General features: G+C 51.5%; 1 protein-coding gene across 1 annotated transcript in view; it reads right to left on the bottom strand.

The window, feature by feature from the left end:
- MAST4 (microtubule associated serine/threonine kinase family member 4) overlaps nt 1–12,685 on the bottom strand; it is a 193,174-nt gene that overhangs the window by 127,200 nt on the left and 53,289 nt on the right. Inside the window, exon 3 of the mRNA XM_029070088.2 lies at nt 10,084–10,208. Coding sequence (XP_028925921.1) covers nt 10,084–10,208 — 125 coding nt within the window. The remainder of the gene's footprint in view (nt 1–10,083; nt 10,209–12,685) is intronic.

The raw sequence follows: 12,685 nt of genomic DNA, 5'->3' as shown, positions 1-12,685 counted from the left end.
AGTATTTAAGCGCTTACTAGTCAGCCGCATTTACTGAGCACTTGGGCAGAGCACCGTAATAAGCGCTTGGGAGAGTACAATGCAACAAGCGGCATTAAGAAGCAGCGTGGTTCAGTGGAAAGAGCACGGGCTTTGGAGTCAGAGGTCACGGGTTCGAATCCCGGCTCGGCCACTTGTCAGCTGTGTGACTTTGGGCAAGTCACTTCACTTCTCGTTGCCTCAGTTACCTCATCTGTAAAATGGGGATTAAGACCGTGAGCCCCAAGTGGGACGACCCGATTCCCCCGTGTCTACCCCAGCGCTTAGAACGGTGCTCCGGCACATAGTAAGCGCTTAACAAATACCAACATTATTATTATTAACAACAATATAACTGATACAATTCCTGCCCACGAGAAGCTTACGGTCTAGAGGGGGAGATGGACGTTAAGAGATAGAAATAAAATTACAGATATGGACATAAGTGCTCTGAGGCTTGGAGGGGGGATGAATAAAGGGGGCAGGGCAGGGTGACGCAGAGGGGATTGGAAGAAAAGGAAAAGAGGGCTTAGTCAGGGAAGGCCTCTTGGAGGAGAGGTGCCTTCAGTAAGGCTTTGAAGCCGGGGAGAGTCATATTCTATGTTCCAGGCGCTGTACAGAGTCCCGGGGTAATAATAATAATGTTGGTATTTGTTAAGCGCTTACCATGTGCAGAGCACCGTTCTAAGCGCTGGGGTAGATACAGGGTAATCAGGTTGCCCCTCGTGAGGCTCACAGTCTTCACCCCCATTTTCCAGATGAGCAGAACTGAGGCCCAGAGAAGTGAAGTGACTCGCCCACAGTCACCCAGCTGCCAAGTGGCAGGGCAGGGATTCGAACCCACGACCTCTGACTCCGAAGCCCATGCTCTTTCCACTGAGCCACGCTGGGTAGACTGGAACTAGTCAGGTTGGACACATTCGCTGTCCCCCACGGGGCTCACTGTCTAAAATCCCCATTTTATAGATGAGGGAACTGAGGCCCAGAGGAGTAAAGTGACTTGTCCAAGGTCACACAGAAAGAGCCCGGGCTTGGGAGTCAGAGGTCGTGGGTTCTAATCCTGGCTCCGGCTGTGTGACTTTGGGCAAGTCATTTCACTTCTCAGTTACCTTATGTGTAAAGTGGAGATTGAGACCATGAGCCCCACGCGGCACAACCTGATAACCTTGTATCTACCCCAGAGCTTAGAGCAGTGCTTGGCATATTGTAAGTGCTCAACAAATACCAGGATTATTATTATGAAGTGGCAGAGCTGGAATTAGAACCCATCTGACCTCAGAAACAGGACGGTCACACCACCGGCCAATCCGCAGATCCCTCACTGGCATCTATGGAGCCGTTGAGTGGTGCTAAGCACTGAACTGAGTGGTTGGGAGAACGCACCAGAAGCAAGATCACAGAAGTATGGCAGACACAGGAGCCGGAGGGATGACTCAAGGGCCCTCTTTTTTTCCCAACTTGGGATGGGGGAGAGGGTGCAAAGGGAGAAAACAGGGAAGGGGGAGGAGGAGGAGGATATACCTTGTCTTTATTTTCCCCAAGAGCTCCTGACCCGATTTCCCTGGTTTTCTTTCATTCATTCAGGAGTATTTACTGTGGGCTTTCCTGGTGCAGAGCAGAGTGCAAAATAACAATAAACAGACGCTTACATGCCCTGCCCACAACGAGCTTGCAACATCCCGGAGAGGAGAGGCAAGCCCCCATTTTACAGATGAGCAGAACTGAGGCCCAGAGAGGTTACGCGTCTTGCCCCGAAGTCTCCTAGAGGGCCAGTGGCAGAGTGGGGACTCGAACCCCAGTCCCCCGCCTACCTGACTGAGCTCTTTCCACTTGAGGTGGCAGGTGGCCGTCGGGACGCTTTGGGGGGCGGGGAGGACTCCGGGCTTCAGATCTCTTCCTGACGCCAAATGGCTCCTCGAAGAGGCAGGAGGGTGGCCACGGGTCGTGCTGCCCGGGGCAGGGGGCTTGGGAAACGGCCATCCTCTCCCAGATTTCTTTCCCGCCTCGTTCGATGGGAAGGGGAAGCTACTAATCCACATACGGAGTCTTCTCAGCTGGGACCCAGGGCAGTCGCGGCCCTCATTCAGGACCGCGCACAGTCCAGTCAGCCCCTGGACGGATCGGTTGGCCCGGGGCAGTGAGCGGGGCAGGAGGGGCTTTCGGAGAGGATCAGGAGACGAGGCAGAATGAAAACCGTACGAGGATCCGTTGCCGAATTGTCCATTCCAAGCGCTTAGCACAGTGCTCTGCCCATAGTAAGCGCTCAATAAATACTATTGCATGAATGAGGCACCGATGGCGGACACACCGGCGTGGCAAGGGACCACTGCTGGAGGTGCGCCTGTCTCCCTCCCTTCTAGACTGTCAGCTCCTTTTCTACAAAAACGTTCAGGCCACGTCTCCCCGCTCCCCGAGAATCTCCAGTGGTTGCCCGTCCCCCTCGGCATCAAACGGAAACTCCGCACCGTCGGCTTTCCATCACCTTGCCCCCTCCTACCTTAGCGAAGCGGCGTGGCTCGGCGGGAAGAGCCCGGGCTTGGGAGTCAGAGGTCATGGGTTCGAAATCCGGCTCTGCCACTTTCATTCAATGGTATTTATTGAGCGCTCACTATGTGCAGAGCACTGTACTGAGCGCTTGGAACGGACAAATCGGCAACAGATAGAGACGGTCCCTGCCCACTTGACGGGCTTACGGTCTAATCCGGGGAGACGGACGAAAACGGTAGCAATAAATAGAATCAAGGGATGTACATCTCATTAAAACGACAGAAATAAATAGAATCAAGGGGGAGGTACATCTCATTAACACAATAAATAGGGTAATAAAAATATCTACAAATGAGTGGATGAGCACAGTGCTGAGGGGAGGGAGAGGGGGAGGAGCAGAGGGAAAGGTGGGGGAAAAGGGGGCTTAGCTGGAGGGAGGTGAAGGCAGGGGATAGAGAGGCAGCAAAGGGGGCAGAGGGAAAAGGGGAAGCTCAGTCGGGGAAGCTTGTCAACTGCGTGACTGTGGGCAAGTCACTTAACTTCTCTGTGCCTCAGTTACCTCATCTGTAAAACGGGGATTAACCGTGAGCCTCACGGGGGACAACCTGATTCCCCTGTATCTCCCCCAGCACTTAGAACAGTGCTCTGCACCCAGTAAGCGCTTAACAAATGCCAACGTTATTATTATTATTACCTCACCTGGTTTCTCTACTACAACCCAGCCCGCACACTTTGCTCCTCGAATGCCAACCTTCTTGCTCGTACCTTGATCTCCCCTATTTTGCCACTGACTCTCACCCACATTCATTCAATCGTATTTATTGAGTGCTTTCTGTGTGCAGAGCACTGTACTAAGCGCTTGGAAAGTACAATTGGGCAACAGATAGAGACAATCCCTACCCAATAACGGCCTCACGGTCCACATCTTGCCTCTGGCCTGGATCACCCTCCCTCTTCGTATCCCACAGACAATGACTCTCCCCACCTTAAAAGCCTTATTGAAGGCGCATCTCCTCCGAGAGGCCTTCCCTGACTGCGCCCTCCTTTCCTCCTCTCCCACTCCCTTCTGCGTCGCCCTGACTCGCTCCCTTTAGACATCCCCTTTCCCAGCCCCACAGCACCTACGTACACACCTGTAATTTATTTTTATATTAATGCCCGTCTCCCTCTCCGGACTGTAATCTCGATGTCGGCAGGGAATGCGTCTGTTATATCGTCATCGTGGTCTCTCGCAAGCGCTTAGTACAGTGCTCTGCACACAGTAAGTGTTCAATAAATACAACTGACTGACCGACTCCTTGAGAGCAGGGATGCTATCTACCAATTCTTTCGCACTGGACTCTCCCAGGCGATTAGTACAGTGCTCTGCACACAGTAGACTGTCGCTCGAGGGCAGGGATCGTATTTTCAAACCCTACTGTACTTTCCCCAGCGCTCAATACGATGCTCTGCCCAAAGTAATAATAGTAGAGGTATTTGTTAAGCACTTACTATGTGCCAAACACTGTTCTAAGCACTGAGACAGATACAAGCTAATCAGGTTGTCCCACGTGGGGCTCATTCATTCATTCATATTTCTTGAGCGCTTACTGTGTCTAGAGCACTGTATTAAACGCTTGGGAAGTATAATTCAGCAACAAATAGGGCTCAGAATCTTAATCCCCATTTTACAGATGAGGTAACTGAGGCCCAGAGAGGTGAAGTGGCTCCCCAAGGTCACACAGCAGAGAAATGATGGAGCCCGGATTAGAACCCACGTCCTCTGACTCCCAAGCCCGGGCTCTTTCCAGAGAAGCAGCGTGGCTCAGTGGAAAGAGCCCGGGCTTAGGAGTCAGAGGTCATGGGTTCTAATCCCTGCTCTGCCACCTGTCAGCTGTGTGATTTTGGGCCAGTCATTTCACTTCTCGGTGCCTCTGTTACCTCATCTGCAAAATGGGGATTATAATAATAATGTTGGTATTTGTTAAGCGCTTACTCTGTGCAGAGCACCGTTCTAAGCGCTGGGGTAGATACAGGGTCATCAGGTTGTCCCACGTGGGGCTCACAGTCTTCATCCCCATTTTCCAGATGAGGGAACTGAGGCACAGAGAAGTGAAGGGACTTGCCCACAGTCACACAGCTGACAAGGGGAAGAGCCGGGATAAGACTGTGAGCCTCACGTGGGACAACCTGATGACCCTGTATCTGCCCCACCGCTTAGAACAGTGTTCGGCACATAGCGCTTAACCAATACCCACGTTAATTAATTAAGCCCCGCTGCTCGTAGTGTGGAAGCCTAACGGTCAAGGTCCGGCTTTGCTCCTTCTCGTCTCTCCAAACCGTTTCAGCAATAGGCCTGCCTCGGGTTGCCAAGGCAATCACAGGTTCACGCCACATCTTCACCGTGCTTTCCAGGAGTAGCTGAAAACAAGAGGAAGCTACTCCTTGAAGTGTGGTCCAGTGGGTTCAAACACCTTCCATTCATTCCTTCAATAGTATTTATTGAGCGCTTACTATGTGCAGAGCACTGGACTAAGCGCTTGGAACGGACAGATCGGTACCAGAGAGTGACAGTCCCTGCCCTTTAACGGGTTTACAGTCTAATCGGGGGAGACGGACAGAGGAGAACGATGGCAATAAATAGAATCGAGGGGAAGAACATCTCATTAAAGCAATAGCAAATAAATAGAATCAAGGTGATGTCCATCTCATTAACAAAATAAATTGGGTGATGAAGATATATCCAGTCGAGCGGACGAGTACGGTGCTGAGGGGAGGGGGAGGAGAAGAGGGTTTAGCTGCGGAGAGGTGAAGGGGGGGTAGAGGGAGCAGAGGGAAAAGGGGAGCTCAGTCTGGGGAACGAGCCCGTCATCGGGCAGGGACGGTCTCTATCTGTTGCCGAATTGTCCATTCCAAGCGCTTAGTCCGGTGCTCTGCACATAGTTAGCGCTCAATAGATACTACTGAATGAATGAAATCCTCACCCGATGTATTGACCCTGGATTGTACTTGGATTAAATCAGATGCCGTTCTGTATAAAAAGGAAGGTCTGGTTTATTCAGAACCGAGCTGGCCTTGAGCAGCGGCGGGCATCTCGGCCTCTCAACCGCCCCTCCCTACTAGCGCCGGAAGAAACTCTAGTAGTAATAAACTTGTCTCTGACAGACCCTTCTTTGAGAGTTCGTGACGCTTGTCTTCCGCAGTACCCTGTCAGATCCTCGAGGGCAGGGAACGCGGCTACTCTGCCGAGCGCTCGGTTCAGCGCTCCGCTTAAAGTGCTCAATGAATAGGCCCCGGCCGATTGACGGTGTGCCCAGAGCGGCCAGGACTGTGGGCCCCACACTGACCACCCGCCAAAATCCTCAAACTGGCCAAACTAGCACACTTCCCCCCTTCAAAGCCCTACTGAAAGCTCACCTCCTCCAGGAGGCCTTCCGGGACTAAGCCCCCCTTTTCCTCTGCTCCCCCTTCCCATCACCCCTACTCCCTTCCCCGCCTCACATCACTTGTGTACATAAGTAAAAGTTTAGAATTATAATTCTATTTATTTTTATTAATGATGTGTTTATATCTATAATTCTATTTATTTATAATGGTGCTACTGATGCCTGTTTACTCGTTTTGCTGTCTGTCTCCCCCCCTTCTAGACCGTGAGCCCGCTGTGAGCAGGGATGGTCTCTATTGGTTGCTGAATTGTCTTTTCCAAGCATTTGGTAGAGTGCTCTGCACACAGTAAGCGCTCAATAAATACGATTGAACGAATGAATGAATAAAATGGGAATTGAGACTGTGAGCCCCACATGGGACAGGGACTGTGTCCAAATCGATCTGCTTGCATCCACCCCAGCGTTCAGTACGATGTCTGGCACATAGTAAGCACTTAAACACAATTATTATTATTACTGTCTGCTGGGTGACCTTGGGCCAGTCACTTCACTTTTCTGGGCCTCAGTTACCTCATCTACAAAATAGGGATTAAGACTGCGTCCAGCCTGATTAGCTTCTATCTACCCCAGTGCTTAATACAGTGCCTGGCACATAGTAAGCGCTTAACCAATACGATTACAAAAAAAAATAATAATAATGTTGGTATTTGTTAAGCGCTTACTACGTGCAGAGCACTGTTCTAAGCGCTGGGGGAGATACAGGGTCATCAGGTTGTCCCACGTGAGGCTCACAGTTAATCTCCATTTTACAGACGAGGTAACTGAGGCACAGAGAAGTTAAGAGACTCGCCCACAGTCACACAGCTGACAAGTGGCAGAGCCGGGAGTCGAACTCATGACCTCTGACTCCCAAGCCCAGACTCTTTCCACTGAACCATGCTGCTTCCCCAAGTACTCCCAATCTCATTTTTGGGGCAGGGCAGGCAGGGGCAAACAAAGCAAGGAGGGAAAATAAGGATATAAATTGGTATAGCAAGGGAATGGTAGGATGAGATCGGGGAATAAATGAGGACTGCATAAAGATGGAGTCAGACCACCGGGCTATGTACTGACAGGTACAGGTGCGTCAAGAAAAGGAGCAGTGTGGCCTAGAGAAAAGAGCATGGGCCTGAGAGTCAGAGGCCCTGGGTTCTAATCCTGACTCCACTGCTTGTCAGCTGTGTGTGGGCAAGTCACTTAACTTCTCAGTGACCGCATCTGTAAAATGGGGATGAAGACTGTGAGCCCTACGTGGGACAACCTGATGACCCTGTATCTACCCCAGCGCTTAGAACAGTGCTCGGCACATAGGAAGCGCTTAACAAATACCAACATTAAAATAATTAATCCCCACTCTGCCACGTGTCTGCAGTTTAATCTTGAGAGAGTCACAACTTCTCTGTGCCTCAGTTGCCCCATCAGTAAAATAAGGATTAAATCCTACTCTCTCCTATTTAGACTGTGAGCCCCAAGTGGGACAGGGACTGCATCCAACCTGCTTAACTTTTCTACTCTAGAGCTTAAAACAGTGTTCGGCACATAGTACACACTTAATAAGTACTGTAGTGGATGGAGCACAGGCCTGGGAGTCAGACGGTCATAAATTCCAATCCCAGCTCCATCGCTTGTCTGCTGTGTGACCTTGGGCAAAGTCACTTCACTTCTTTGGGCCTCAGTTTCTTCATCTGTAAAATGGGGATTGAGACCATGAGCCCCACGTGGGACACAATCCCATTTGCTTGTATCCACCTCAGTGCCTGGTACACAGTAAGCGCTTAACAAATGCCATAATAATTATTATTACTAATAACAGTAAGCCCGTCGATTAGACCGTAAGCCCGTCAAAGGGCAGGGACTGTCTCTGTTACCGATTTGTACATTCCAAGCGCTTAGTACAGTGCTCTGCCCGGCTCATTAGTTCTTCTTTTAGACCATTAAATCACAAAGCAATAATGTTATTATTAATGATATTAATGATAGTAATAATGATAATCTGTTAAGAACCTACTGTTTGCCAAGCACTGTCCTGAACCTTATTGTTCATTCAATAGTATTTATTGAGCGCTTACTATCATAATAATAATGTTGGTATCTGTTAAGCGCTTACCATGTGCAGAGCACTGTTCTAAGTGCTGGGGTAGATACAGGGTCATCAGGTTGTCCCAAGTGAGGCTCACAGTTAATCCCCATTTTCCAGATGAGGTAACTGAGGCACAGAGAAGTGAAGTGACTTGCCCACAGTCACACAGCGGACAAGTGGCAGAGCCGGGAGTCGAACTCATGACCTCTGACTGCGAAGCCCAGGTTCTTTCCACAGTGATGCCACTCATTGATCGACTGACAGACACGAATAGGCTCAAGCCTCTCCTCCAGTCATTTAGCTGAGGCAGGGCCAGGTGAAGATGGTTTCTTTGCGCCAAGATTGAACGGGGGGGCTCTTTCAACTCCCCCACCTTGACCTCCCCGTGCCCCCCAACCTCCGCGCCAGCTCCTTCCGAGCGCAGCTGAAAACCCTTCGGGTCTCCGTGTGTCCCGCTCCACTGGGTCACCGCCGGACTTCACTGTGGCCACCCAACTCGGGGGTCGGGGTGGAAATAGGCAGGTCCGGCCCGATGCCCCCTGCCAACCCCGGGGCTTTGATGGACCGCCTGTCGCGAGCGGGGGCACGGGAGCCGGAAGAAATAAGTGGGGAGGGGGCTCTCCCTCACCTCGCCCCTCTGGATTAAGCCATCACGCCACCATGGCTTCTGCCGGTTCTCGGGCCGCTCCGAAAGAAGCAGCTGAAAAGCCACGTGGTCTAGTGGTTAGAGCTCCGACCTGGGAGTCAGAGTCATGGGTTCTAATCCTGGCTCCGCCACTTGTCGGTTCTGTGGCCTTTGTGCGAGTCACTTCACTTCTCGGCCACAACGAGTTTACAATCTAGAGGAAGGAGGCCAAGGCCACCAGGCTGGGCAGGGGAGGTTTTGCCAGCCCTTGGAGCCCCAGGGAAAGGGGTCAAGCCCGACTGGATAACCGGCGTCCGCCACAGAGTTTAGCACAGTGCATGGTACAGATCGGCACCTAATAAAGAGCATCCTGACTGGCTGGCTACGTCCAGGGAGCGGGACTGCGTGACTGGGAGTAAGAGGCCTCGGGGAGCGAGTCCGGGCCCGGGACTCAGAAGGTCATGAGTTCTAATCCCAGCTCTGCCACTTGTCTGCCGGGTGACCTTGGGCAAGTCACTTCATTTCTCTGGGCCTCAGTTCCCTAATCTGTAAAATGGGGATGAAGACTGTGAGCCCCATGTGCCTGGTACAGAGTAAATGCCTGTGCCTCGTTCTCGCCCGTCCCGCCATCGAACCCCCGGGCCACGTCCTCCCGCCGTCTCGGAACGCCCTCCCTCCTCACCTCTGCCAAACTAACTCTCTTCCCCTCTTCAAAGCCCTACTGAGAGCTCACCTCCTCCAGGAGCCCTTCCCAGACTCAGCCCTCCCTTTCCCTCAGCTCCTCCTCCCCTCCACATCACCCCGACTCCCTCCGTCTGCTCTCCCCCCTCCCCGCCCCACAGCACTGGTGAATATTTGTACATATTTATTATTCTGTTTCTTTTATGAATGCTGTATATATGTCTATAAATCCTATTTATCTATTTTGATGCTATGGATGCCTGTCTACTTGTTTCATTTTGTTGTCTGTCTCCCTCTTCTAGACTGTGAGCCCGATGTTGGGTAGGGATTGTCTCTGTTGCCGAACTGTACTTTCCAAGGGCTCTGTAAGTGCTCAATAAATACAACTGAATGAACTAACACGCTTAGTACAGTGCTCCGTAAGTGCTCAATAAATAAAATTGAATGAATTAACAAATACCATTAAAAAAAAGAGGGTGGGATGTGGGGGTCAGGGGTCAACAGTTAGAGGCGCCCACCTTTGGAACCTTGGCCCGGATATCTCCCCACTTCTAGACCGTGAGCCCGTTGGGTAGGGATTTTCTGGATTTGATGCAAATTGTGCTTTCCAAGCACTTAGTACAGTGCTCTGCACAAGTAAGCGCTCAATAAATACGACTGAATGACGAATAACATCCCCGTCCATCCCGAGCGGTCCCGCACCCCGCAGGCCTCGACGTCCGGCCCCCCGTCGGGTTAGGATCCGACCCCAACCCGGAGCCCCGCGGCCCAGCGTTCATCACACTCACCGCGCCGGCCGTGAGGGAGGGCGCCGACTGGCCGAGAGCCTGGCTGCGCATGCGGACGAGGTTGGACGGCCCAGCCGCGGTCAGCCACGGCCGCTCCGCGGTGCCGCTGGGGAGCAGGTAGCGTCCTGTGGGAGGGGGAAAAGGGCAGAAAAAGATGAGGGACATAAACCACGGACGGACGGACAGCCGCGGCCTCACCCTCCCCGGCTCCAAGCAGAAGGGCCCTCGGTCTTCCCAATAAGTCGTAACAGAGAGCACTCGGGCGTAGTCGATAGAGCACGGGCCTGGGAGTCAGAAGGTCATGGGTTCTAATCCCGGCTCCACAGCTCATTTGCTGTGTGACTTTAGGCAAGTCACTTCACTTCTCTGGACCTCAGGTCCCTCATCTGGAAAATAGGAATTGAGACTGTGAGCCCCCAGTGGGACGGGGACTGTGTGTGTGTATCTATACCAGCACTTATTACAGCTCTTGGTACATAGTATGCACTTAAATACCACAATTATTATTATTATTATTATTAATAAAACCTCATCCAGAGGATGGTGGTGTGCTCGATAATTATTACTACTGTGGTGCTTGTGGTATTCACTAAGTGCTTACTACGTGCCAAGCACTGTTCTAAGCACCAGGGTAGAGACGAGGTAATCAGGTTGCCCCTCGGGGCTCACAGTCTTAATCCCCATTTTACAGATGAGGGAACTGAGAAGTGAAGTGACTTGCCCAAGGTCAGACAGCAGACGAGTGGCAGAGCCGGCATTAGAACCCACGTCCTCTGACTCCCAAGCCCGTTCTCTTTCCACTAAGCCATGCTGCTTTCCAATCGCTTGTTTAGCGATTGCTCTGTGCCAAGCACTGTACTAAGCACCGGGGCAGATACAAGATCATTAGAGAAGCCGCGTGGCTTAGTGGAAAGAGCCCGGGCTTGGGAGTCACAGGTCATGGGTTCTAATCCCAGCTCTGCCGCTTGTCAGCTGTGTGACTTTGGGCAAGCTGTTTCACTTCTCAGTACCTCAGTTACCTCATCTGTAAAATGGGGATTAAGACTGCGAACGCCACATGGGACAACCTGAAGACCTTATATCTCAGCGCTCAGAGCAGTGCTTGGCACATATTAAGTGCTTCACAAATACCATTATTATTATTATTATTATTATTATTATCAGATTGAAGGCAGTCCCTGTCCCACCACGCACCCAGAACTGACTGCTTGTCCAATAACACCACTGCCAAGCCTCCAGAGCTGAGGCATCAGTTGGCCGCCAAGGAGCTGAAGGAGGTGATGAAGAGAGTGTGCGGGGCCCAATCCTTCATCGCTGAGCGTCCCGTATTTTTATGTGTTCTGCCGGATATATATCTATAATTCTATTTATTTATATTGATGCCTGTTTACTTGTTTAGATATCGTCTCCCCCCTTTCTAGACCGTAAGCCCGGTGTGGGCAGGGATTGTCCCTATTGCTGAACTGTACTTTCCAAATGCTTAGTCCAGTGCTCTGCACACAGTAAGCGCTCAATAAATACGATTGAACGAATGAATCTCTGCAGTCATCGAGCCAAGGTGAGGTGGGGGATCCCCTTTCTACTCCTCCCGCTCGCCACCCTCTGCCCCCAAAGCTGGCAACCCACCCAGAGGGCACTGGGCCCAGAACACGGTCAGCTGGCCCAGTTGATCTGGTTCTTGCCCAGGGACCCGTTGGACCCAAGAGCCATTGGTGAGAACTTTCATTCATTCAATAGTATTTATTGAGCGCTTACTATGTGCAGAGCACTGTACTAAGCGCTTGGGATGAACAAGTCGGCAACAGATAGAGACAGTCCCTGCCGTTTGACGGGCTTACGGTCTAATCGGGAACTGGGAAAACGCAAAAGGGATTTTGTAACGTTGAGCTCTGAGAACCTCAGGCAGTGACAGAACTCGCAAACGCACATCCCCGGGTGCACGAAACTGGAAAAGCGACGTTGGGTTAGGGGGTCCTCACTTCCAGTTCAGGAGTCCTCCCCCCTAGAAGAGAAGCCACTTGGCGACCTCTCGATCAATTGCATTTATTGAGCATTCATTGTGTGCAGAGCACCGTACTAAGCACTTTCATTCATTCAATCCTATTTATTGAGCGCTTACTGTGTGGAGAGACCCTAAGTGCTCGGAAAGTACAATTCGGCAGTAAAGAGAGACAATCCTTGCCCACGCCGGGTTTACAGTCTGGAAGGGGGGAGACAGATATCAAAACAAGTAAAAAGGCATCGATATAAATAGAATTACAGCTATATAACCATCAAGAAAAGTAAAAATATGGAACGATCGGGAGGGTACAATATAACGGAGTTGGTAGACACGTTCTCTGCCCACAGCGAGCACACGGTCTAAAGGGCCCAGTGGAAAGAGCGCAGGCCTGGGAGTCAGAGGACCTGGGTTCTCATCCCTCCTCCTGCCTGCTGGGTGAGCTGGGACAGGTCGCTGGACCTCTCTGGGCCTCAGGGTCAAATACGGATGAGTTTTCTGTTCCCTCCACCTCCCGGACCCTGTGAGAGATGGGGGCTGCGGCCGATCCAATTATCCCGTGTCCACACTTAAACAAAAACCTAATTAGTGCAACCGGACAGG

The sequence above is a fragment of the Ornithorhynchus anatinus genome, chromosome 1, assembly GCF_004115215.2.
Source record: "Ornithorhynchus anatinus isolate Pmale09 chromosome 1, mOrnAna1.pri.v4, whole genome shotgun sequence".
In the NCBI taxonomy this organism is placed as follows: Eukaryota; Metazoa; Chordata; class Mammalia; order Monotremata; family Ornithorhynchidae; genus Ornithorhynchus; species Ornithorhynchus anatinus.
This window is presented reverse-complemented; position numbering and strand designations above follow the sequence as displayed.